At 34.0% G+C, this 22,880-nt stretch overlaps 1 protein-coding gene across 1 annotated transcript in view; it reads right to left on the bottom strand.

Annotated features, from left to right (window-relative positions):
- Positions 1-22,880, bottom strand: part of LOC129220171 (glycosaminoglycan xylosylkinase-like) — an 86,468-nt gene that overhangs the window by 6,856 nt on the left and 56,732 nt on the right. The window contains exons 4-6 of the mRNA XM_054854525.1: positions 5,581-5,690; positions 4,739-4,910; positions 1,662-1,850 (exon numbers count right to left, since the gene is read on the bottom strand). Coding sequence (XP_054710500.1) covers positions 1,662-1,850; positions 4,739-4,910; positions 5,581-5,690 — 471 coding nt within the window. The remainder of the gene's footprint in view (positions 1-1,661; positions 1,851-4,738; positions 4,911-5,580; positions 5,691-22,880) is intronic.

Raw genomic sequence — 22,880 nt, forward strand, 5'->3', positions numbered from 1 at the left:
TTGGGATTTAATTTTACAGCTATCCACAGCGTTTGGTAATGTCCACAGCCCTGCTATTTTAATTACAATAGAGAAAATAATGCCTTTTAGTTCAGAGCAATTCCATGTGTAACAGAAAGACAGTTTTTTTTTTAAAGGTTTAAGCGATTACAGTGAAATTATTTTCATTTCAGCTGACTTTTTTTTCTCTGCACTTCATTGTTAAAATATGAAAAACAAGACGGAGAAAAAAAAATATTCCTTTTTCCTCAATGTTTGTGCTATTTTCTGCTCTGTGATAAAATAACACTTTTCTGAACCAAGTTTCTGGACTTCTTAGAACAAAACGATATTTTTGTCAAATTGTGTAACAATTCAATCTTTTAACTGACGAATACTTTCGTGATAGAGAAGTAGCAATAAGAAACTGTTAATTTAAATAATTTTTCATGCACTAGGTTGAAAAATTCAAGTTTATGCGTTTTTACAGAATGATTTTTAATTAAGTTGAAAATTGTTGCCTTTAACTTGTATGACACTACTGTAGTTGTTTACGTGTCCATACTTAATAATCATCTAAGGATTGAGGGTCATTGCCTCGAGATTTTTTATTTTTTATATTGATTCACACATAAGACATTATGAAAAAGATTTTCAGTGTAAAGAAAGGAAATACACCACTTAGAGCATCCGAGGTTATCGAACCCACGTTTACGGCTTTTGAAGCGAAGTTTCTACCACAAAGACCCTCAGCGCATAATGAATGAAGAAAAAACATCTGCTTCACTTGCAAAAGGGCTGGGTTCCGGTAGCGTGGTCGCTTGGTGCATTAGGCGCTGAGCAGTTCAGTCTAGGATTATTGCGTTAAAGCAACCGTGAATGTAATTCATTGTTTTGACGATTTGTTTTGGAAGAAAAGAAACTTTTGATTTGTTTTTATCCGAGTAAAATATTACGACATTTTCTTCTTTTTTTCTGACAATGATTTTTAAATGTTCCACTGGATGTTTTTCCTTTTTTTCGTTAGATGGATGGATTATGAGAGCGTGGTTGCTGGGCGAGTTTGGTGATAAAAAAAATAGAGTTGCGGAATTATTTTTAAATTTGAAAGATAGTATTTGATGTCTTTTCCTGTTTATTTGACGAAATATTTTAAATTGCTGTAAAAACCGCTTCACTCGCTAAATAGAGTTTTAAAGCAACTGTAAATCTAATTTTATAATTTGACGAAAAGTTTTAAATTCCGAAGAAACTTTAATAGTTTTTTTTCTTTGAAAAGGTGTGTACGCATTTTATACAAAGAAAAATGATCATTTTACATCAAAAAGAGGGGGGTGGGGGGGTGCGTCAATTTTTATTTATTCAACGGATTTCCATTAAATTTTTAGCACGGGCTTCGCTGTGCGGGTACTGCTAGTATATATATATTCCAAACCTTTTGAGCAGTTCTGATGATTAAAAACAAAATGCTGTTAAAGCAAAATATTTATAACACTAAGAAAATCATAAGCTTTCATGCAAAAATTTTGAACAATTTTGATCATTAAAGTAAAAAATACTACTTAAAAAACCTCAAAAACACACACAAAAAAAAAAAAAAAAAAAAAAAAAAAAACTGAAGGCTTTCATCAAACTTTGTGGACATCATAAAAACCTAAAATAGAGGTGAAATTTTAAAGTACCTTTTTCCATTATCCAGCAGAATAACAATGCTGTCAGGAAAATCAGTGAAAACCTCATAATGATGCCGGTCAGCATTTCCGATTAAGTAGTCAAATACAGAAGCATCTATTAAGTCCAACAGCCTATTTCCCTTCGAGTACATTTTAATTTTTCGAATTTGATCACAGTAGTTGAAGTCCTGCTCCCATCTAAAAAGCAAAAGACATTCAAATATAACAAGAGGTAAAAGTAAAATTTGTAAACATTTTATAATATATGGGTCATTCTCCAGAAAACGTACCTTTTGAACACAAATATTTTTCAATTCTGAAACCTTTTGTCTTCTTTTTTTTTTGTTCTTACATCAAATTTACCTACTAGATGTAACCATAAACAATGGCCCAGCTAGGTTCCAACTATTTTACTCTAAAAAAAAAAAAGCCTTGCTCATAGAAATTAAAAAAAAAAAGAAAAAAACTTTTAATATTTAAAAACTGAGGCCAATTTAATATCATACTAATTTTATTAATTGTGCAAACAATCAGCTATTTTAATGATTAGTGGGAAGATAATATTTAGCTCTCCTAATTAAAGTATGGCTTGATTAATAGTTTCAAATTTATGTTAAAATATAGTATTTAGTAAATTTGAGGATAAACTGGCAGTTTATAATTTTGGTAGAATGCCTATTGTTGATGCATATCTCCTCCATCATTTATTTTCACCTCAGAAATAATGACATTGATAAGGTCTGTCATGGAGGTGAGGAATTTTCCATTAATATACGCCTAATAGATACATTTTTCAGGGATTTTTTTTTTTCGCTGCTACAATCTGCACATGTTAAGCATATGAAAACATGTTCACTTCTTTTTTTATGTTATTTTACATCCCTGAAATTCAAGTTCACGGAGGTGAGAAAGAATAACCACACTAAGTTTTTAAAGCAAAATCTAGTTTCTTGTTTTTCGACAAAAATATCACAATTTCAACTATGGCTGAAAATAAACGAGCTTATGTGTGAATCATATGACCTCCTTTTCCTCAATTTAATGTAATTTTCCCATTACTATCAAAGAATAAAACATGTAATACATGCTGTAATATAGTTCTTGGATTGTACATAAATTTCTGCCAAACAAGCCTTTTACATAGAAAATAATACATAAGAATATTGAACACTAATCCTTTCTTAATGTTTAGGATATTTTACTTTATGTACAAAAGTTTATTAATATTTAAATGTTAAAAGCAATGAAAATTTTAGTTTATTATACTCAGAAATGGAACTTCTTGATGCAGCAGAAACATTTTTTTTCCACTGAAATTCAACAACAGAACAAACAGAAAAGAAAATTTTTGGAGATTTGTCCCACTTTACATGAATAATAGCTTGATATTTTAATAATAAAAAAACAATACTCTTTTTTCAAATGGTAACATTGAACTCTAGGAGCTTTTAAGTATGTAGATCACAGCAGAAGTTGTATCATAGCAGCTTAGATAAACAAACAATATATTTCCATGTTATTTTCAGTCTCCCATTTCCCACTTTAAACACGATTTACATAAACACATTTTATATATTGCAATGAATTTACTGAAAAAAAAGGTGCTGAAAAAGTAACAAGTAACTATTTAATTTACTTTAAGAGTGCTAGGAGGCTCCATAGGCGGATTTAGGACTGAGTTCCTGGGGGGGCAGGATTTTTTTTTTGGAGCAACATTTTTAATTGCCCTCCCCCCCCCTTCCCATGTTTTTGTCTGTTTTCTGTGATGCGTAAGGCCATTCTTTACTTTTTTATGTGTCGTTTTCATTACTGTGTGTAATCATGCTGTCCTTTTTTAAATTGACCTTAAAAGAGAGGGGGCTGGTATTAAGAGAGTAACGCAGTGCTCCCTTTTAAGTGGGATATAGACTATCTCCAGTTTGAGGGGGCCCGGGGGTTACTCCCCCGGAGGAAATGATCTAAAATGGATATAAAATTCTGCATTTTGAAGTCTTATAAGGGTTAATTGGAAATAATAGGCAAATAAATTTTTTTTAAGTTTTAAGTTTTAAAAGTGCTTTGTGATGCAAGTTAATACTTTAAAAGAAATGGTGCACAGATTTAGAGAATAGGTATCAAGAGAGTAACATACTACCCATTTGAACAATTCTTAATTTATACACTTGATAAGAAATAAAATTGAAGCACACTTTGCTTAGGAGTTTCAAAGACTTGTCTAATTATTTTCAAGTTTGGTTGGTTAGATTGGGTTTTTGGTTCAAGAGCCCTTGTAGGCTATACTGCGCCAATCTTTTCAGGGATTTTAGAACCTATCAATAATTTGCACTTTCCAGCCTCTGAAATTGAGTAGTAGATTACACACTTGTACAGTATTGTTCGAACTTTGTAAGAAACGGCTATTTTAAGTTTGAAAGAAAAAATAAACTTTAATTTTCTATTCAAAAAAAAAAAAAAAAAATCATGATTTTTTTTGTTATAAGATTTTGGAAGATAAGTTGTTACTATATAAACTCCTCCCAAAACTGGGGAACATTGTCCCCTTTGCCCCCCCCCTATAAATCCACCCATGCTCTTCTGAACTATTCAAAAACAAAAAAATAATGATTTTTTTTAAAAAAATTTTTGGAAGATGTGTTGTTACTACATAAAGTCCTCCCAAAACTGGGGGGGCATTGCCCCCCTCTGACTCCCCATAAATCCGCCCATGGGAGGCTCCGCTCCCATGCTGGCTGACCCTCACCCTTGAAGATTGCTTCACAATCTTATTTGGTTCGCAAACATTTAAATCGTCTGCTAGGAAGAATCAGATTAAAATACATGTCAGTTTTAAAATCCCACTCCCCATTCCTTGAAAAACAAAATTTTAATAAAGAGCTCATAATAATTAGTACAATATGAAAATCAATAGTAAAATGAATAGCAAGTAAAGGTGCAAAAAATACATAACAGTTACATAAACATGCAAAAGTATGGTAAAATCATTTTGCTTACTCATGCTTTGGATGAACGGTTTTGTACAAAAATACAAATACAAAAATCACAATGAACAACTTCTACAAAATTTACAGAATTTAAAACTTACATACCGAGCAGTGACTGCCTCTTTATAAGTTCTCTGCCATGGGCTGCGATATTTTTTCAGTCTATACTTTTCAGGAAACATGAGTATCATAGCACCTTCCATCAAGTCTCCTGATGCACACGCTGGATCAGCAGGGGAACAATAGTAACAATGACCATAAAAGCACGTATCATTTTCTGGTTAAATAAATAAATATGTTGTTACTATCCTTAGCTTTATTTGCTTACTTTTAGTTTTCAGTCCATCATTTTATATCAAACACACTCTTGAATGTCTGATATAAAATGATGGTTTATCAATAATAAAAAAAAAAACTACAATTAGTTTTAATTATAGAAAAGTACGACACCAATTTTCCTCTTTTCATAAAATAAAAATGAACATTTGAAATCCTAGACATTGTTTGCTAAAGGATGGGAAAGGTCGAATTTTGATAATAAATTCAATTTTTGGACAATTGTTCAACTTTATTTATTCATTTTCAAAAAAAACTTGCACACCGCATTTAAAAAAAAATAATTTTATTAGTTTTCAACATACAAACACATGTATAAAAACTAATATTAGCACTACTTGTATGAATAGTTTAAACATATGAAAGGACTGTTTTGATTAAGAAACAGCATCCAGAAGGTATTTTTGATCAAAAAACCTACTCCAGAAATTATTTTTGATCAAAAAACCCCCTCCAGAAGGTTGTTCTGGATGTGTTAGTGATATGCATTACCACTCAAAAATCTTATTGTACCTCCAAAATTATTCTTTTAAATGAGTCGAGAAATAAGATTTTCAATTTTTGAAAAGAACATCAGATGAAATTTATGACACATTAAATGTTTTACATACCTCTCATGAAAAATGTTTTGGACAAACTTTCAGAAGCAACTGGTAACACTTCTGCTCTAAGATTTATAAGTCTACCAACAGTTAAAGGACTTCGACAAAGGCCAAGAATCCTAAACAGAAATAAATGCAATTTATTTATTATTGTCAAGTTTTAGTCCATTTTATAATCAAACTTAATTTTTTATACTATTCATAAAAGTATTTTTTTTAACTACCCCAAGATTTTTCTAGGATTAATTTCTTCACTTTTTATAGTGTAAACTAAAGCAACAGTTAAAAGGCAAATTATTTTGGTAAATTGCTTTTATTAGAAGAAATCCTAAAAATGAAATGCAAATAATAATAACAAAAACCTAAATTTTTAAATTAACTATGAAACTGAAATAAATATTTGCTAACATTTCAGAACAGGCTGACAGTGCTGAATGTCATTTATAAAACTATGCCTGTATAGAAATCAATAAAAGCTGTCAACTTAAAATGAGGGGTGCCTAGAATAAAGAAATTTTTGAAAATCACAGAGACTTTGAAAGAGACGTCATGGTACCTCCGCCTCTGTTTAAAATGAATCAATAAATAAAACCCAAATGCAGAAACAACGCTGAAAAATGTCATTGAAATGTGTAAGGATAAGGTATGAGATTTAAGTTTTTAAGCTGTGGAGAGGCTCCCTTTCAAAAGTTATGTATGAAGTTGACTCAACAGATTTGGAAGAGAGAAAAAATATTAATATTATTTGATTGCATTAAAATTTTTGTTAAATCCGTAATACACAAAAAACTAATCGCACTGATTTTAATTTACAATAAATTTTCCCTTCATTTAGTTAAAAAAAAAACAAACAAACAGACATTTTTTTCAACAAAAAGAACCAATTTCATACAGAATTTCTTTGTTCTTTCATTGATCTAAACTTAAAGAACTTTGCATTTTGTTCATTCATTCGTTCTTCGGTTGGTTTGTTCAAATGATCTTTGCATTGTCAAATTATGATCATAATCAAATCTATCAAAAATAAAGCATAAAATTGAACATAATGAAAACGAATTACAGATTTACAATAACATAATGATCTGATGGAAATTATGAACAATTTTTTAAATTTTGAATTAGAATTTTTTTTGCCATGCAATGAATATGATTTTATTGTAGCTAATGCCTACTCAAATAGATGAAAAACTTCATATTAACAAACACTTTGGGACTTGATAACATAAATGATTCTCAGAAAAAACTAGTATGTTGTAGCCATCACGAAACTTTCTTCTATATTTTTCTTTTTTTTTTCTGATCCCTCCCCATGCTTGACGAGGAAGCAATATTTTCAACAAAAACAAAATTACACATGCAAAAACTTGACGACCATCCCAATGTCTGAATTATTGCAAAAGCAAAGTCAAGAGCGAAAATTGAAAGTTATTTTAAAAGCCTTGCTTGAATTAATTACAAATATTTTATTTGTTAACAAACATAAGATGGCAACAGTTAAAAATTTTAAATCATTGAGATAATATTTCCGGTCATTTCCATACAATTAAAACCACGAGAAATACGCAGACGACAATCTATTGCGATTTATCTTTCTTATTGTTGTATTAATAAAGCTATTTTTCTTCGGAAAAAAAAAACACCTTGGAGCGATTGGTGTCAAAATTGAACCAAAGCCTGTTCACATATGGATTCACATATATTCCAAATTTCAACCAGAACGTAGCATTACTTCTTGAGATAGGCCACTCACAATGGAAAAAAAGAACGGGCGATTGCGCTACCCCCCTTTTTAGCTGTTGACACCAAAATAAAATCAGCTTTTATACCCACTAAGGGCTACTTGCCGATAAAATTTTTTTTCATTCCGTTCATTATTTCTTGAGATACAGCAGTCACAATTGACGACAAAAAACGTTCTATAGCTCAACCCTCGTTTGAGTTATTGACACCAAAATTGAATCAGCACCTGTTCCTGTTACTGGCAACATATGGACCAAATTTTGTATGATTCCGCCAGTTACTTCCTGAGGAATAGCAATCACGCGTAACTCAAAAAACGTCCCATTGCTCCACCCCCCTTGGAGGAATTCACGCCAAAAACCAATGGGCACAAGTTCACATACGGGCACATATGCGTACCAAATTTCGTTCGATTTCATGCGGTAGTTTTTGCTGTAGAGCGGCCACAAAAAACTGGTCACACACAGACGTGACACACATACACAGACAGACAGACATTTTCCAAAAATAGTCGAAATGGACTCAGCACACCTCAAAATGTTCGAATCCGTCAAAATTCGAAATTCGAAAATTTGCATGAATCCAATACTTTCTTCTATATATTAGATATAGAAGAAAGTAAAAAAGTAATTAACTGTACTCAAAGTAAAGAAGAAATACTTTTTCTGCAGCAGCACTACAGCCTGGTGCAGGCCAGGGTTTTCTCTGCCAGCTTGTCAGCTTCCTCCAAGCGGTACGACTTTCTGCTAAGTTTCTCTACCTATGCATTCCCAAAATCTTCAAATCTTTTTCCACACTGTCCAACCACCTTATAGCTGCTGACCATTTAAAAATGTGCCCCAGCCATTTGATTCTGTTGTATTTAATAACTTTCAAGGAATACTTACTACCAAACGGCACGACCTTGAGGGTCACGAATCTGGACGAAACTTCGGATTTCAGTTAGTCCCCACTAGATATGAGCCCAGGTAAAGTGGTTTGACTGCATAGGTCATAGTTTGGCCGTAATGGGGGTCCAAAGTTTCTAGTTAGGTGCCTTTGATAGAGTCCCTGTTACTACTATCTTGAGAGCCCTTGCCAGTAGGGGTATTGATGTAACTATTGTTAATTGGATTGAAAATCTGTTACGGTATAGGTTTGTCAATGCCTCTCTTAGTGGTGTCGATTTAACTGTTCACTAGGGTGGTCCAAAATTTCGAAGGTGAAAATTTTTTGAGTCCTGCCCTCCCATTTTGTTCCAATGTATTAAAAAATAAATCAGACAAAATTTGAAAACATTTCGATAATATTTAAAGGTAGCTCAACGCAGATAAAGTTTTCATCGTTGCTGAATAGAACGCGTACGACACACGACCATTGACCTCACTAAGGTAAAATACAATTGCTATTTTTATTAACAAGAAAACAATTGCTTTATAAAATTGCTATTTTATATAGAGACTTCACAATAGCCATTATGAAAATACTTTTGTAAATACAAGTAAATACATAAAATCTATTCCTTTAACAGTCGTAATCGAATAAATTTTCAACTTGTTGCTGCATATGTATGTATTCTTAATTGTTTTGGTTTTGATTTCTCCAAAGTTGGAATGGCAGTTTGCACTTATTTTTGAAATGCATATGTCTCTTTACTTTAAAATAACTGAGCATGGCAAATACATCAATTAAACCAAAATCAGAGGTTTATCTTCTTAGTTCAACCGTAAGTGCGCTGACAGGTAGTAAACTACCTTCAATTCGTATGGCATTGGGTATGTTTCTTTATAACCATATTGAATTAAAGAAAACCGTAAGAGAATCTTCAAGAAGTACAATAGAAGAAATAACAAAATTTTGGCAGAAAGTCAGAATACCCGTACAAAGACCCCAAAACTATCAGCCCAAGTTAGAAAAACTTTATTAGCAATGAAAGTTATTGAAAAAAAAAAAAAAACAGAAGTACAATGACACAAAAAAATAAAGAAGGTACGCTTTGCAGGACTGGGGTCTAACTGACAAGGTTTCTGCAATGTGTTTGATGCAATGAGCGTCAATATCGGGGAAAGCAAGGGTACCCGTGCTTTGCTAGAGCAAAAACTAAAGAAAAGGTTACTATATTTTCCATGTCGACATCACATTATGGAATTAATTATTGGTGCGGTTTAATAAATGTTTGGGTTTTTCTTCCGCACCAGACATACCTCTTTTTAAACAATTCCAGGCCTACTGGGAATTCATAGACAAAGACGACATCATAGGCATCAACAATAAAGACATTTTAGCACAAGTTACAGATGTAAAGGATGATAACAATAGTATTTGCTGAAAGATTACTACATGAAGCGAGAGATGATTATCGAGAATGTCTTGAACGATGCTTAATATTTCTCAGTAAAGTTCCTCCACATGGTATCAAATTTGTAGCACCTGGGGCTATGGATCATGCTAGATAGATGTCCAAAATTTTGTATTGTTTCAAAATATGGATGTTTAGCTGTCAATTTACCATCACATCAATAGAAGAGAAAGGGTTGCAAAAAAAGCATATTTGTTGTACTTGTGTATTTAAAGGCTTGGATGACTGCTTCTATGCCTTAAAATGCACCGTGTAACGATTTTAATGAAATCTTTATTGAAGAAAAAAAATGGATGAAGACATTAGCAAAACTGCAATGCACAAATTTGCCAATCACCTGTGGTATTTGTCAGAAGAGCTCGTGGCATTAGCCCTTTTTGCCAATAAAGTGCCACGGTGCATTAAAAGACAGATGGTGAAGGCGATGAATGAAGTAAACGAGAAAAATAATGTGGTGAAGCACCCTAAGATTTTGCTAAAACATTTTATGGATATGAAATTTGAAGAACTTGTGACAAAGGAGTCAATTTCATTTTTTCAAAGTATGGGTTTACCTGATACCTTCATTCACGTAGATCCAGAAATCTGGGAGCTTCAGGAGGATTTTAAGAAAGCAAAAAGGATTATTCAAGGAATTTCAGTGGTTAATGATAATGCTGAAAGGGGTATAGCCCTTATAAAAGAGTTTAATGAAAAAATGACACGCAATGATGAACAATTCCAATTCTTGTTGCAAGTTGTCGCAGAACACTGACGAGCTTATCCCGGATGTAAAAAACAGAGTTTGTAATGTGTACTAAGGAAAGTCATAAACATAACTGTTGAAATATTATTATTATGTAACTATATTAACTTACAAAATGCTGGCAATTTTAATTAAATAAATTATATACTTTTCCTAGCATCAAGTTTATTTCTATCTGCATTTATGGAATAAAATGGTAAAACGCGGAACTTTGAGGCTGTTGAGCTACCTCTAAATGTTAAAATTATGAGCTCAAACTTCACAATAATTATTTTTTACTCACATGGAACAAAATGAGGGGGTAGGACCAATAAAAATCAGGAATTTTTTAAAAAGGGCATTTTTTGGACCACCCTACTGTTCACGCAAATGCTGGATGTCCACAGGGTGGTGTTCTTTCACCTATCCTTTGGTGTCTTGTTGTAGATTCGCTGCTTGAAAGCATTACTTCTTCTGGCCTTTTTTGCTGTGGCTATGCTGATGATGTGGTAATTGTTGCCAGAGGCAAGTTCTTAGACACTGTTTCCTCAATCCTATCACATGGTTTAAAATGTGTGGAAAGATGGTGTCATTCTGAGGGTCTTGCTGAAATCCTCTTAAGACCATTATGGTTGCTTTTACATGTAAAAGAGCAATCCAGGTGAGTAATATGACTTTTTTCGGACAAACTCTCAGCTGCGCTGACGAGGTCAAGTATCTTGGTATACTATTTTGACTCCAAGATGAACTGGAAGAAACACTTCACCCACTGTTTGGCAAAGGCTAATAAAGTCCTTTGGTCTTGCAAGAGAGCTATTGGTAGAACCTGGGGGCTCAGCCCTAGGGTTATCCATTGGATCTACAAGATGGTTATCTGTCCCATCATTACGTATGACTCTATTGTCTGGTGGTCAAGAACTAAACTTGACATTGCTAAAAATGAGCTTAACAAGCTGCAGAAGTTAGTCTGCATAGCCATGACTGGCTGTATTAGGACAACGCCTACTGCTGCGCTGGAACTACTTTTAGGTTTATGTCCGCTCCATATGCGGATTGAAGCTGAAGCTTTCTTGTGTATGGAGAGGCTTAGACGCTCAAATCAATGGAAAGCCTACTCTTGTTACCTTTCCTGGAATTACTTTGATGAGGATGTACTTACTCATCCTCTTTCTGGCCTGCCAAGTGACTACATGCTTGGCGAGTATGCTTTTGATAAGCCATATCAGGTTATCTTTCCTTCTAGGAGTGACTGGAGGGATGTTACCTTATCTCATGGAAAAGATTGCACTCTCTGGTTCACCGATGGTTCTAAGATGAATGAAAGGACTGGGGCTTTTTGTCCCGGTGATGGTATTGAATATTCCTGTCCTCTGGGCAAGTTTACTTCTGTTTTTCAGGCTGAAATTTATGTTATCCTGGTGTGTTGTGGTATTTGCCTGAGTCGTGGCTATAGAGACCGTTGTGTTCATATATGCTCTGATAGTCAGGCTGCCTTAAACGCACTCAAGAAGGTTGTAATGACATCCCACATCGTTTGGGAGTGCTATAATTTTCTCTGCAATCTTGCAAAGCTGAACAAGGTTACCCTTTGCTGGGTACCTGGACACTCTGGAGTGCAGGAAAATTGAAAAGGCTGACTATCTTGCTCGGAATGGTTCTGATATCCCTTTTGTTGGCCCTGAGCCAGCAATTGGGATTTCGAAAAATCTTATTAGAACTGCTGTTTTTGATATTTTAGGTAAAAAACAGTATAATAACTGACGCAACGTTGATGGACAGCGGCAGGCGAAAGAACTTAATAGAGGTTGCCCTAGTATTAGGGCAAAGGAGCTCTTAAGTCTGAACCGCAACAGCGTCAGAAGAGCTATTGGCCTTTTTACTGGTCACTGTACCTTGAAGAGGCATCTTACTATTATGGGCGTCACTGATGACCCAATTTGTAGAGGCTGTCGCTTTCATGAGGAAACTGTTGCACATATTCTGTGTGATTGCGATACCTTTTCTGCCTATATGTTTGAACACCTTGGCTGCCACTTACTTGATCCTTGGGAAATCTATGATGTTCCCATTAAATGCCTACTAATCTTTGCTACGGCTACTGGTCTTTTTTTAAGATTTTTGTTTGGGATTTAGTACAATAGACCTCTGGTCGCAGTGCTTGGCTCTGCTGAGCCCCCCTCTCCTTCATTTCATTTCTTTTCTAGTTTAGCTCCAGAATGCTATGGTTTTTCCTTTGAAATAAACCTTTTTTTACTATTTTCTTGATATTACATGGCAGTATCACCCAACTGAATGCATTCACAGTGTAGAATAAATTCCACCGCCCCTACGTTAACAAGAGACACAACAGGTGTTAGGAAAGCAAATATTGTGCCAAAATTTCAAATTCAAAAGAAAACGCTATTGTAGTTCTGGGGCCAAATCAAGCAAAGTTAGACCCTCCTTGTAGCCGAACTAAACGCTATGTACTCAAACTATTTTACTTGGGCTCATATCCAGTCCGAATTGACCTAAATCCAGAAATTTATCCAAATTCATGAACATCAAATTTTTACTGTCTGAACTACACTGATTGGCAGGAATCCAGAATTGCAATGACGTCTTTATTAGAATTAGAAACTTTTCGGACAATATCTACCGTCCAAAGAAATTCGACGTCTCTTGCCAGTACAACGAGGGGGGAGGGGATATTGTGATTGCATTAAATTGGCACGCAAATCAAGAAAAGGTTAAAGAAAGTTAAATTTCAAAGGAAAATCCACTGCTTTTCTGTACTCAAGCAGCAACTTTGGACCCCCGTTGCAGCCGAACTAGGGCCTATGCAGTAGGGTGGGCCGAAATTTTTTTTTTTGGAAATTTGTTTTTGGATAGTGCGGAAAAGTTGCTATATGGGCCCGTTATTACCCATAAAAAATTTCGCTAAATGTGTTTAATATTTAGCCGGCGCTATTTGACCTTGAAAAACTGAAAAAAGGGCAAGAATGCATTTTTTTCAAAAAAAAAGGGTCGGGGGGGGGGGAAGGTTAAAAATAAAAGTTTGAAGCTAGTTTAGCAAACATTAGAAGTATCTGTCAGTGAATTAGTGTAAATTCTCAAAGACTTTTATACATTTCGTAGAATATTTAGCTACGCTCCTTTAAGATTAAAACATGGGAAAAATGAAAAAAAAAAAAAAATTTAAAAGTAGTTTCAAAATAAGTAAATACCTGAAATGTTACGCAATACGCTACTTAGAAAAAACAGTAAAAATTCAATCAATTTCATGCGACATTTGTTCGCCAATTTTAAAAAATGCACACACTCAAATAAAAAATAGTTACATAAGATGCTAATTTTTTAATCTTCGGTTCCAATTGTTTCTCCTGGATAATAAACGGCGCTCAACTGCTTCTATTATTCCTAAGATTATGTTATAACTATTTTATATATGTTTGACAAATAGAGCTCTTTAGTATTACAAAAATGTGAATCCTCTGAAATCTTTTAAACGGGAGCCGGACATTTCGAATGTCATTGCATTATTATCTTTGTTTTGGTATACAACACGACTGTTATGTAGAAACGCGCGAAAAAGAAAGTAACGCGAGCAAGCACAAGTAGTCTTCTACTTGGACCTGGAAGAGATTTGTCTCCTCCCAATGCTTTATTTCTTCCAACATATCAGGGCATTATCAGATGTTATCAAATCACTAAGATGCAAATAAAGGGAGAAGGAAGTAAGCAACCATCTTCAGCAAGTGTGGCCGCTGTAGTTGCAAAAAAAGTTATTGGTATTTGGGGGCGTGCTTCTCTTCCCCTCCCTTGTTTCGATGAGGAGAGTGATTACTATGATTTTATCTTATTATTCTAAATATAATAGCGCAAAAAAAAATGCTTAAAATATAAAGACGCAACTTTTACAATCAAAGCTAGGCAAATTTAAAGCAGAGGCTACGACTTTGTTTGACATTTGTGCCTGCAAATGCGCAGATTTATATTCGTGTAATTGCAGAAAAAAAGCAAAAGTAACTGATAGAGAAAAACAATTTCTAATTGATCAAAGGGCAGTAAGAAAAATGGCTATTGAAAAAGTGGATAAGGCAACAAATAATCCATATTTCGCTCATCCGGAACAGCTACTGTTGACAATGTTGTTTGACTCAAGAAAATACATTCGGGAAATAGCTGTTAGGTGCATTCTGAACTCTAGAAATAAGAAGACGAAGAACTCGGATGGTTACGATTTTTAAAGCGTCGTAAACTCAATTTTGAAGCCATTGATTATGTTGATTTAGTTCATTAGAGCCAGAGCCACCTCTTACAATGCAGCTAAAAGACCAACAATTGAAAGAAATGTGCAAAGAACAGCCTACAGCTGTTTCGAGAAATTTCCCTGTCACACGGAAGCTGTGAAACGTTGTGTGAAACTAATAACCGAAGCTGCAATATAAGTTCGTGGTGAAACTGCACAAGATGGATACATTCGTGCCAAATTTCAAGCTAGGAAAGAGCTTCCATCATTTGATAACAAGAGACAATATTATTCCAAAAAATAATATTCATTATGCATGAGGTATTATAAATCAAATTTGAAGATTTCTTTTTCAAAATATTAATATCTTTATATGTAATTCTAGAAAATGTATGATATTATTGCGTGATAATAATTACTATGATTAATGGTGCTATTTAATTAATTAGTCTATGATTTAATTTTGAAAAATAATTTTCACAATGGTTTTTAAAAAAATTCAATATTTTTTCATTTTTCTCCAATTTTTTTGATGTCCGAAATGAGTGGTTAAATGCTCATTAAAATCAATGAAACATTTTATGGGCTCGAACTGGTTCATTATATAACATTTTCGGTGCATTCCAGCAAAATATTTGGAATTTAGTTTTTTTTTTTAAAAATTTCGACAAAAATTCATTTTTCTCATTTTTTTCCGTTTTTTTAGTGTCAAATAGCGCCGGCTAGATATTTTTTAATATCCAAGAAATTTTTTGTGAGTGCTAACTAGCTCATCACGCAACTTTTGCGCGCTATCCAAAAATTAATTTCAAAAAAAAATTTTTTTTCGGCTTATTTCGGCCCACCCTACTATGCAGTCAAACCGCTTTACCTGGGCTCATATCTAGTGGGAATTGACCTAAATCCAGAATTTCGTCCAGATCTGTGACCCTCAAGGTCGTGCCGTTTGGTAGTTAGTTTGCAGAGAATCAGACAGTTATAATGCACACTTCAGGATAAAAGGATTTTGTGAATTGCTGTGTTATATCTATCTTTTTACAAACTTATAAAATATCGTTCAGAATATAAACAATATATTTGCACATTTGAAAAAGCTTTAACTATATTGAGTATTAAAGCTACATTTATGCAACCTAATTATCGCTAACAAATAAACATGCTTCATAATTAAAATTAAGTGCATCATGCCACACTTTTGTCAACTTCATCTACATTTTCAAAAACAATCTGATACTACCCTTTAAACTGTTAATAGTATTTTTGTTTAAAAGTTATGAATTATGGTGGAAATATGAAAAAATGTGTCAAAATTTATTCTGATAAAAAATGGTTATAATTCCAATGCAAATGATAGAGCACTTTTAACTGCTGAATTTCTTGCAGGGTTCGCGCTTACGCGCTATAGCGGGTTTTTTACGCAAATTCGCGGGAAAGGGACGCAACTTCCCCGAAAAAATCGGGTCCCAGGGACCCAGAAAACCCAAAAGATAAGAACCAGAAAAAAAAGGGAGAAAATGCTAAAGATCTATTTAGTAAATGCTTTTAAGCTTCAAAATGACCAGGAGAATCAACAGAAAGGGACTAAAATGACCCTATCTGTTTATCAGCTATTCAAACACACCCCAATTGTGGACCAGTCAATGGAATTTTAGTGATAAGACTGGAGCTTACAGTGACCTGTTGGGGAGAATTTCTAATCTAATAATATCTCCCCAATGTTTCTTTGATATTAGCAGAGTGAGTTCGGAAATAAGAACTTGACAAACTATTTCTAACTTTCATGAAGTTTATTTAAACGATAATATAAATAGATAAAAACACGCTGTAAATGATAAAAATAAATACTAACAACATAATCTCTTTACATGCTACTTCTGCATGAGATAACTAACAGTGCAACGCAAACTGCATGACTAAAAACTTTGATGAAGTAGACCCATTGGAAAATAAGCTAAGTCCAGCTCATCATTTCTAATAAAGGCGAACGGCACGAACAAGCAAGTTCGACATACCGATCAAGCGACCACCTACATCGACGAGAGATGATCAAAGAGAGAGCGAACTAAAGCCGCGAGCAGTTTAAATATCCCCCCGGGTCATTAGCATATCCGAGTCACGTGAACGGACACATCCCTGCTATCGTTGAGCACGGTGTACTCCAATTTCTTCCACACTTCCGGTAGACCCGAGGGACTAGGGGGAGCAAACAATAGCGCTTATCGCAGCCGAAGAGCTCCAGTCATACCTCCTGTTGAGTTTGAGGGGCGAAAGGAGTTTGAAAATACGAAGCTGTTTTTCCTGTTCTTTTCCCATTAAGACTGTCCCATTTTATGAAAAAAACTTCCTTTACCCAATAGATGGCGCAAAATGTTGCACCCTGGTTGTGACGAAAGCATCATGCTCGTTGTACGTTTTAGCCGCAAACTAGTTTTACAACTGACAGGATTTACGCGACATCCAGAAAAGGGGACAAACCGGAATTTGTGTGGAGGAGATATTGTTCTTCAGAGGAGTCAGTGAGGAATGTCTTTCATTGTTCGAAACACACCCCTCAAGTGCCTTCAGGCATTGACAGCGCGAAGGAATCGGAAAAGCAAACAAAACCGCTGCAGAGAAATGAGATGAGAGCATTTTTGCTTCGATTTGAAGTTTAGATCAGAAATGATTTCGTTATACTAAGGGTTCATCTTTTTAACCGCGGAAACTTCGGTAAATTTATCGCAACATATTTTAGAAATGTCTTCTTTTTGGCTATTAAATCTACTAATAAAAGTTGTCAATCTAATGTATTTTTTTTTTTTTAAATATTAATCTTTAGAAGCTTTGTTTCCTTCATGCTGCATTTATAGAAATTGCTAAATAGTAATAGAAAAGACTGGAAAGTTTGTTAAATCAGACTTGGACAGTTTAAAAGAAAATTGTGTTTGAAAGGTCACATTTTTTTAATCTTTACGAGGAATTTTACCTTTTGTTCATGACAAAGGTCCACAAAAATTACCATGGAATTACAGAGAAAACTTGGTGGTACGAATCTTTTAAAATTTTGAAGAAGAAAACATAGTTTTTTACGGCATTTAACAGGGCCCAGTCGTGCAAAGAGGGGGAGGAACAGCCCCCCCCCCCCGAGATCGATCTTAGTTTTCGCCTAACTTGGAAATAGTCGGGGGGCTACGGGGGAAGAAACTGCAAATTGTGATAAAATTATGAAACTCGGCATGCTTGTAGACATTGTATAAACAAAAATTTTACAAAGGGGAGGCATTCCAAAATCCCCCCCCCCCCCCGGCTGCCATTTCTGGTCCAGAACCAAAAACGGCGATTCTTTTTAAATTTTCGTTATTATAATTTTTTTAATCATTGGTTGTGTCATTCCATGGATGTTTATTACATTTTTTATTATTTAAAACTCCAAAAAAATCTAATTTCAGAAATAACTTCACAAAAAATGGTTTTTTAAAAATAAAATCAATATTTTTAAATTATGAGTTCTCTAAAGTGAATTTTTCCCCCATAACAGAATTACAGGTTTCTGAGTTTGAAGATACATTACATTTGTGTTATATCAAAGTAGGATTCCAGTTATCCAAACTCTAATTGCCCGAACTGTCCAATTATCCGGTCATGATGCCCCTCGTTTTAAATGACTGAGCACGCATAATTGAAACTATTTGAGAAGGGTATAATAGAATAAGGACTTGAAGAAAAAAGAGAGAAAAAAAATTAATTTTCAGACAACATAATTCTAATAGAAAGAAATTTAAAGTTAATTTTAAATTTCTGTTCATTATTATTATCGCTATTGTTGCTGTTTTTAATTCTCCGTCACCCAATTGATCATCAGTAAGCTTTTTCTCATTTTATAATTAAAAAAAACAAAAACATATATATATATAAACAAATTCAAGTTTTGGAGCACCGTATCAAAGCTGGTGCTTTTAAAATTAAAGTTTATTAGATCATAGATTTCAACTAACTTTAGTATCGTTACTGAAACTTTGAAGGAGTTGATTTTGTGTGTGTGTGTTATATACAAATATACGTGTACAATATACGAATTTTGTATTAACTTATCCAATTATTTAAGACATTTTTAAACACCCTTTAAACTGTTCCAGACCATTTCTTAACAATATATTACCGTTTCTTGCATAAACAGCTGAATTTTTACCGTATTTAAAAAAAACAGCAGTATTCAAACGATGCACAATATCAATTATCAATGGGAGAGAGAGACATGAAAAAAAAAAAAAAAAAAAAAACAGTACGGTACATATACAGTATGCAGTAATAATAAAGCACTACACTGTAATAGTACTATACAGTATTGCTGTGCTATCTTCGATCAGTGGCGGATTTACATTCTTTTCAAGGGGGTGGCGGTTGAAAAACGTGGAAGCCATATTTCTCCCCTCAATCCACTATGTAGGGGGGAGGGAATCAATTGCCCACTTTTAGCCTGTATTTTAAATTTTAATCACCCCCTATCGCCCCTCACAAACTTATCGCTCCCCTCAAGAGTTAAATCTCCCTTTTGGTGGCTATCACCCCCAGGTTTAGAAACCACTGTTCTAAATCATCATAGGCGTGCGCACAGGGGTCACCAGGGGTACCGCGGTACCCCCATTGGCTCAAAAAAAAAAAAAAAAAAAATCGAGAAAGAGAGAAAAGAAGAAGAGAAGAAAAATGAAAGTAAAAGAAACGAAAACGAGACGAGATTCAGGAACGTTATTACGAGGGAGAGGGGGCACCACTCCGCGTGACATCTAAAATGGATTTCAGGGTTTATAAAAAAAGTAAAACACTTCAATTTTGAGAATTTTTCCTACTGCATCTAAATTCAGATTTAATCCATCAAAGAAAGATTACTTACTTTTTAAAACATTTTTATCTTAAAGGTAGGGGGAGGGGAGGGTACACCTCAAATTTTCCACCCTTCCCCGGTAACAAGCCACTGTTAGAAACGCCACTGTTAGAACGCACAGAGAACCGCAAAGGAATATTTTGCAATAACGTACCGATCGTTGCTAAATTATTGAAAAACATGGATTATAAATCAGACATGAGACGTGTCCACCACTTTGATCTGAACAAAAACTCTCCAATTTTCAGTGCAGACCCCCCCCCCCCCTCTTAATTCAATCTAACTCTCCCTGTATTAAGCAACCATAGAAATAGCCTGCCTTTTTTGGCAACGAATTCATTTTTTATTTGTATTTTTCTCAGCCAGGAAAAATTAAAAATCTTCCGTCACTTGAAATCTTTTCCAACCAGGTCCAACTATACGAAAATAGCCTTTCCATGCAGTGATATGTTTTCCTTTTTTCAGAAAACAGTGATACTTTTCTCAGGAAACTTCTCGCATAGTCTGAGTCTGAGAGAGACAAAAAGCATTGGCGGGTCACCAGACCTAATTAAGAACACATGTATTTGCGAAAGCGCTTTCGGCTATGCTTCTTCCTTCAGGCAGTTGCCGAAATTCCACGCTGTTTCTGGAAGAACATTTTTCATGCCGCTGATCGCTTCACCATCCAAATGAGAATTGACATGTTCTAAGTAATTCCCCTAGGAGGATTGATAACATGTTGCCCACAGCACCTTCCAAACCTTCGGAGCTGAGGGGCTCCCCTTTCTCTTATTGTGTGGTACCCGGGATGGATAGAGTAATAAATCAGTGACATCTTACTACTTTTTGAGAAAATAGTCAATAAACTAATCAATACCATAAGGTCCTGTTCCACGCTCTATTCCCTCTTTTGTATTTTTATCATTTTCCCAACACATATGTTTAATGTTATCAGTGAATACTTTTGAACACGGTAATGATTTTCAGAGAGGTTCCACTCTAACGTAGACGCTCGTCTGGGCCTCTTAAGTTTTTATATGGGCATGATAATCAGTGGTTTTCTTGTATAAGGCTGCGTAGTTATTAGTTATTGCGTAGATATTTTATATTAGTATATAAGTGTTTATTTTTTTTGCTTTAAAAATGAAGCGTCAAAGCACAACGATACTGTAATACTTTGCGAAGAAACAAGTAGTGTCCATTGAGAGAGGTAAGAAAACAATAAATGAATAAATTAATAATTTAAAAAACTAAACAGACACACAATTGTAGCAAACAACAAACTAAACAAATAACTTTGATATAAAAAAAAAAGGTGTGTGAGGAGCTCTCTTTTTATTCTTTGGTAAGGACTCTGCATCATTGCAAACTGCTAATGATAAAAAATTTAAGACATTTAAATCTGGACCTTTTATGTCCAGCCTACTCCGAAAACCGGACCTCCAGTCATATCTATCCAAAAATTCAGATCTTCTATCCCTGGACCCCTCCCCTTCTCTATGGATCTTATGTCCGTTGGACCTTATGTGTGCGGGATCTTCTATCCCTCGGAATTTTTGGACATGGATTTTCTCTTCATGAACCTTTTGGTTTTGGATCATATCTCAGGACCCCATTCAATATGAAGCTCCCTTCCTCCATGCTTTTTTTTTTTATTGAAGTTATTTTTTGGTCATTCTTCTTGCTGCTGAACAAACTTCACATGAAAACATTATTTTTTACTTTTTGGGAGCGTGTCTTTTTAGTTTTTTTTAACTATTAATTTATTTTTTCTTTTTTAGTCTTTCTACTTCTTTTATAAAAAGAAAATTTATTTTAACTAAAACTAAGATTTTGTCGAATTCATGAAATTTATTACTTTTTTACTTTTTAGTATGAGAGTAAAAATCATATTTACAGTGCTTTGAAGTTTGAAATGCATTTTAATCAGGGACTGATTTACTGCAGGGCATTCGGGGCCTGGGCCAGGGGCACCAAAGGAAAGGGGGCACCAAATTTCCAACATGAAAACCATAAATTTATTTCAGACTTATATTAAATGATTTCTGTGCAAAATATCTCACTTCAGTGAGATTATTGATGGATTTGGTAAGTGTCAACAAAGAAAATTACTTTTCATTTCCATTGTATATTTCTTAATAATTACTGTTATAATTAAATGAAAATATGGGCAATTTTGAAGAAAAATTACATAATTAAAAGTGTGTAAGACGAAGCACGTTTCACAGAAAAATATCTTTTCATTAATAGTAGCTCGAAATTTGATACAACCTGATGACGGAAAAGTATTCCTTTTGGAAGATATTTTTGCCTTTTTAATTTTTATGGTTTATTTGATATTACATTGTGATTGTATATTAGTTATAAAACGTTTGGTATTTAATTTTTACTAACTTTTTTCTTATAAAATTGATATTTTAAAGTTTTCTTTCTATCAAAATAATATCCAACACTTACCTTCATATTTTTTTGTGTGTGGGGGGAGGGGGGCACCATATTTGTCAGTGCCCGGGGCACCTAGGTGTGTATATCGGTCCCTGATTTTAATAAATGCACAATAATGACCGTTATCATCAATGAATTTCCCGTTAAAAGTTCATAGTTTCATGCATGAAATTAGTTAAAAACCATAATAACTCGCGTTCTAATTACTTTAGAACATTCAAATGAATTTTGTCTGATGCTGAAAAATCAGGGCTTTCTATCGGCGTATAATATTTATTTTAGCTAATTGTTCGAGCGCTATTTCGAACTAATAGAAGAGGAATTGTGCAAAAAAGCTGCCTTAATTGGAGTATATTTATAATTTAATAATAAATTGCTAATATAATTTGATTATATAATATTGCATTGTCATCGTTTTTGAGCTCGTGCACCAAAGTTGAAAAGCATTCGATCACAGGAAGTGAGTGAAAATTGAGTTGTAGGGTTCCATTACGTAGACAGTAACAAGAAAAGTTAGTAAAAGCATGTTAAAAAAAGAAAAGCAAGAATTCGGTTTATGTATCATTTATTTCTATTGTGTGTATATTATTTACAGCAATCTATAAATTATTTAACCCGATATTTATTTAATTAACAATCAGGGATGGATACGGAAATAATTTTGGAGAGGGGCACGAATAAATTAAAAGTGACCCCTCCCCCCCCATCCCCACCCGCCATAATCTTTTCTTTAAAAAGTTTTTAATGAAGTTCCTTTAAAATGTTTTTAAAGAAGCCTTAAAGTCAATTAATCTACTTTATAGTACAACAATCTTATTTTCTAATTTACTTCGAAAGTGTTGATAAAATAATTTTTTAAAAACATTTTAAGCCACTTTACTACTAAACCTTTTTTTCGTTTGACTAAAATGGTATAATCCATAAATGGTATTATGGTAAAATATATACCATCAATGTTATAATGGTATTTCATTAAAATGCTCTGTAT

This window comes from Uloborus diversus, chromosome 4, assembly GCF_026930045.1.
Source record: "Uloborus diversus isolate 005 chromosome 4, Udiv.v.3.1, whole genome shotgun sequence".
Taxonomy (NCBI): domain Eukaryota; kingdom Metazoa; phylum Arthropoda; class Arachnida; order Araneae; family Uloboridae; genus Uloborus; species Uloborus diversus.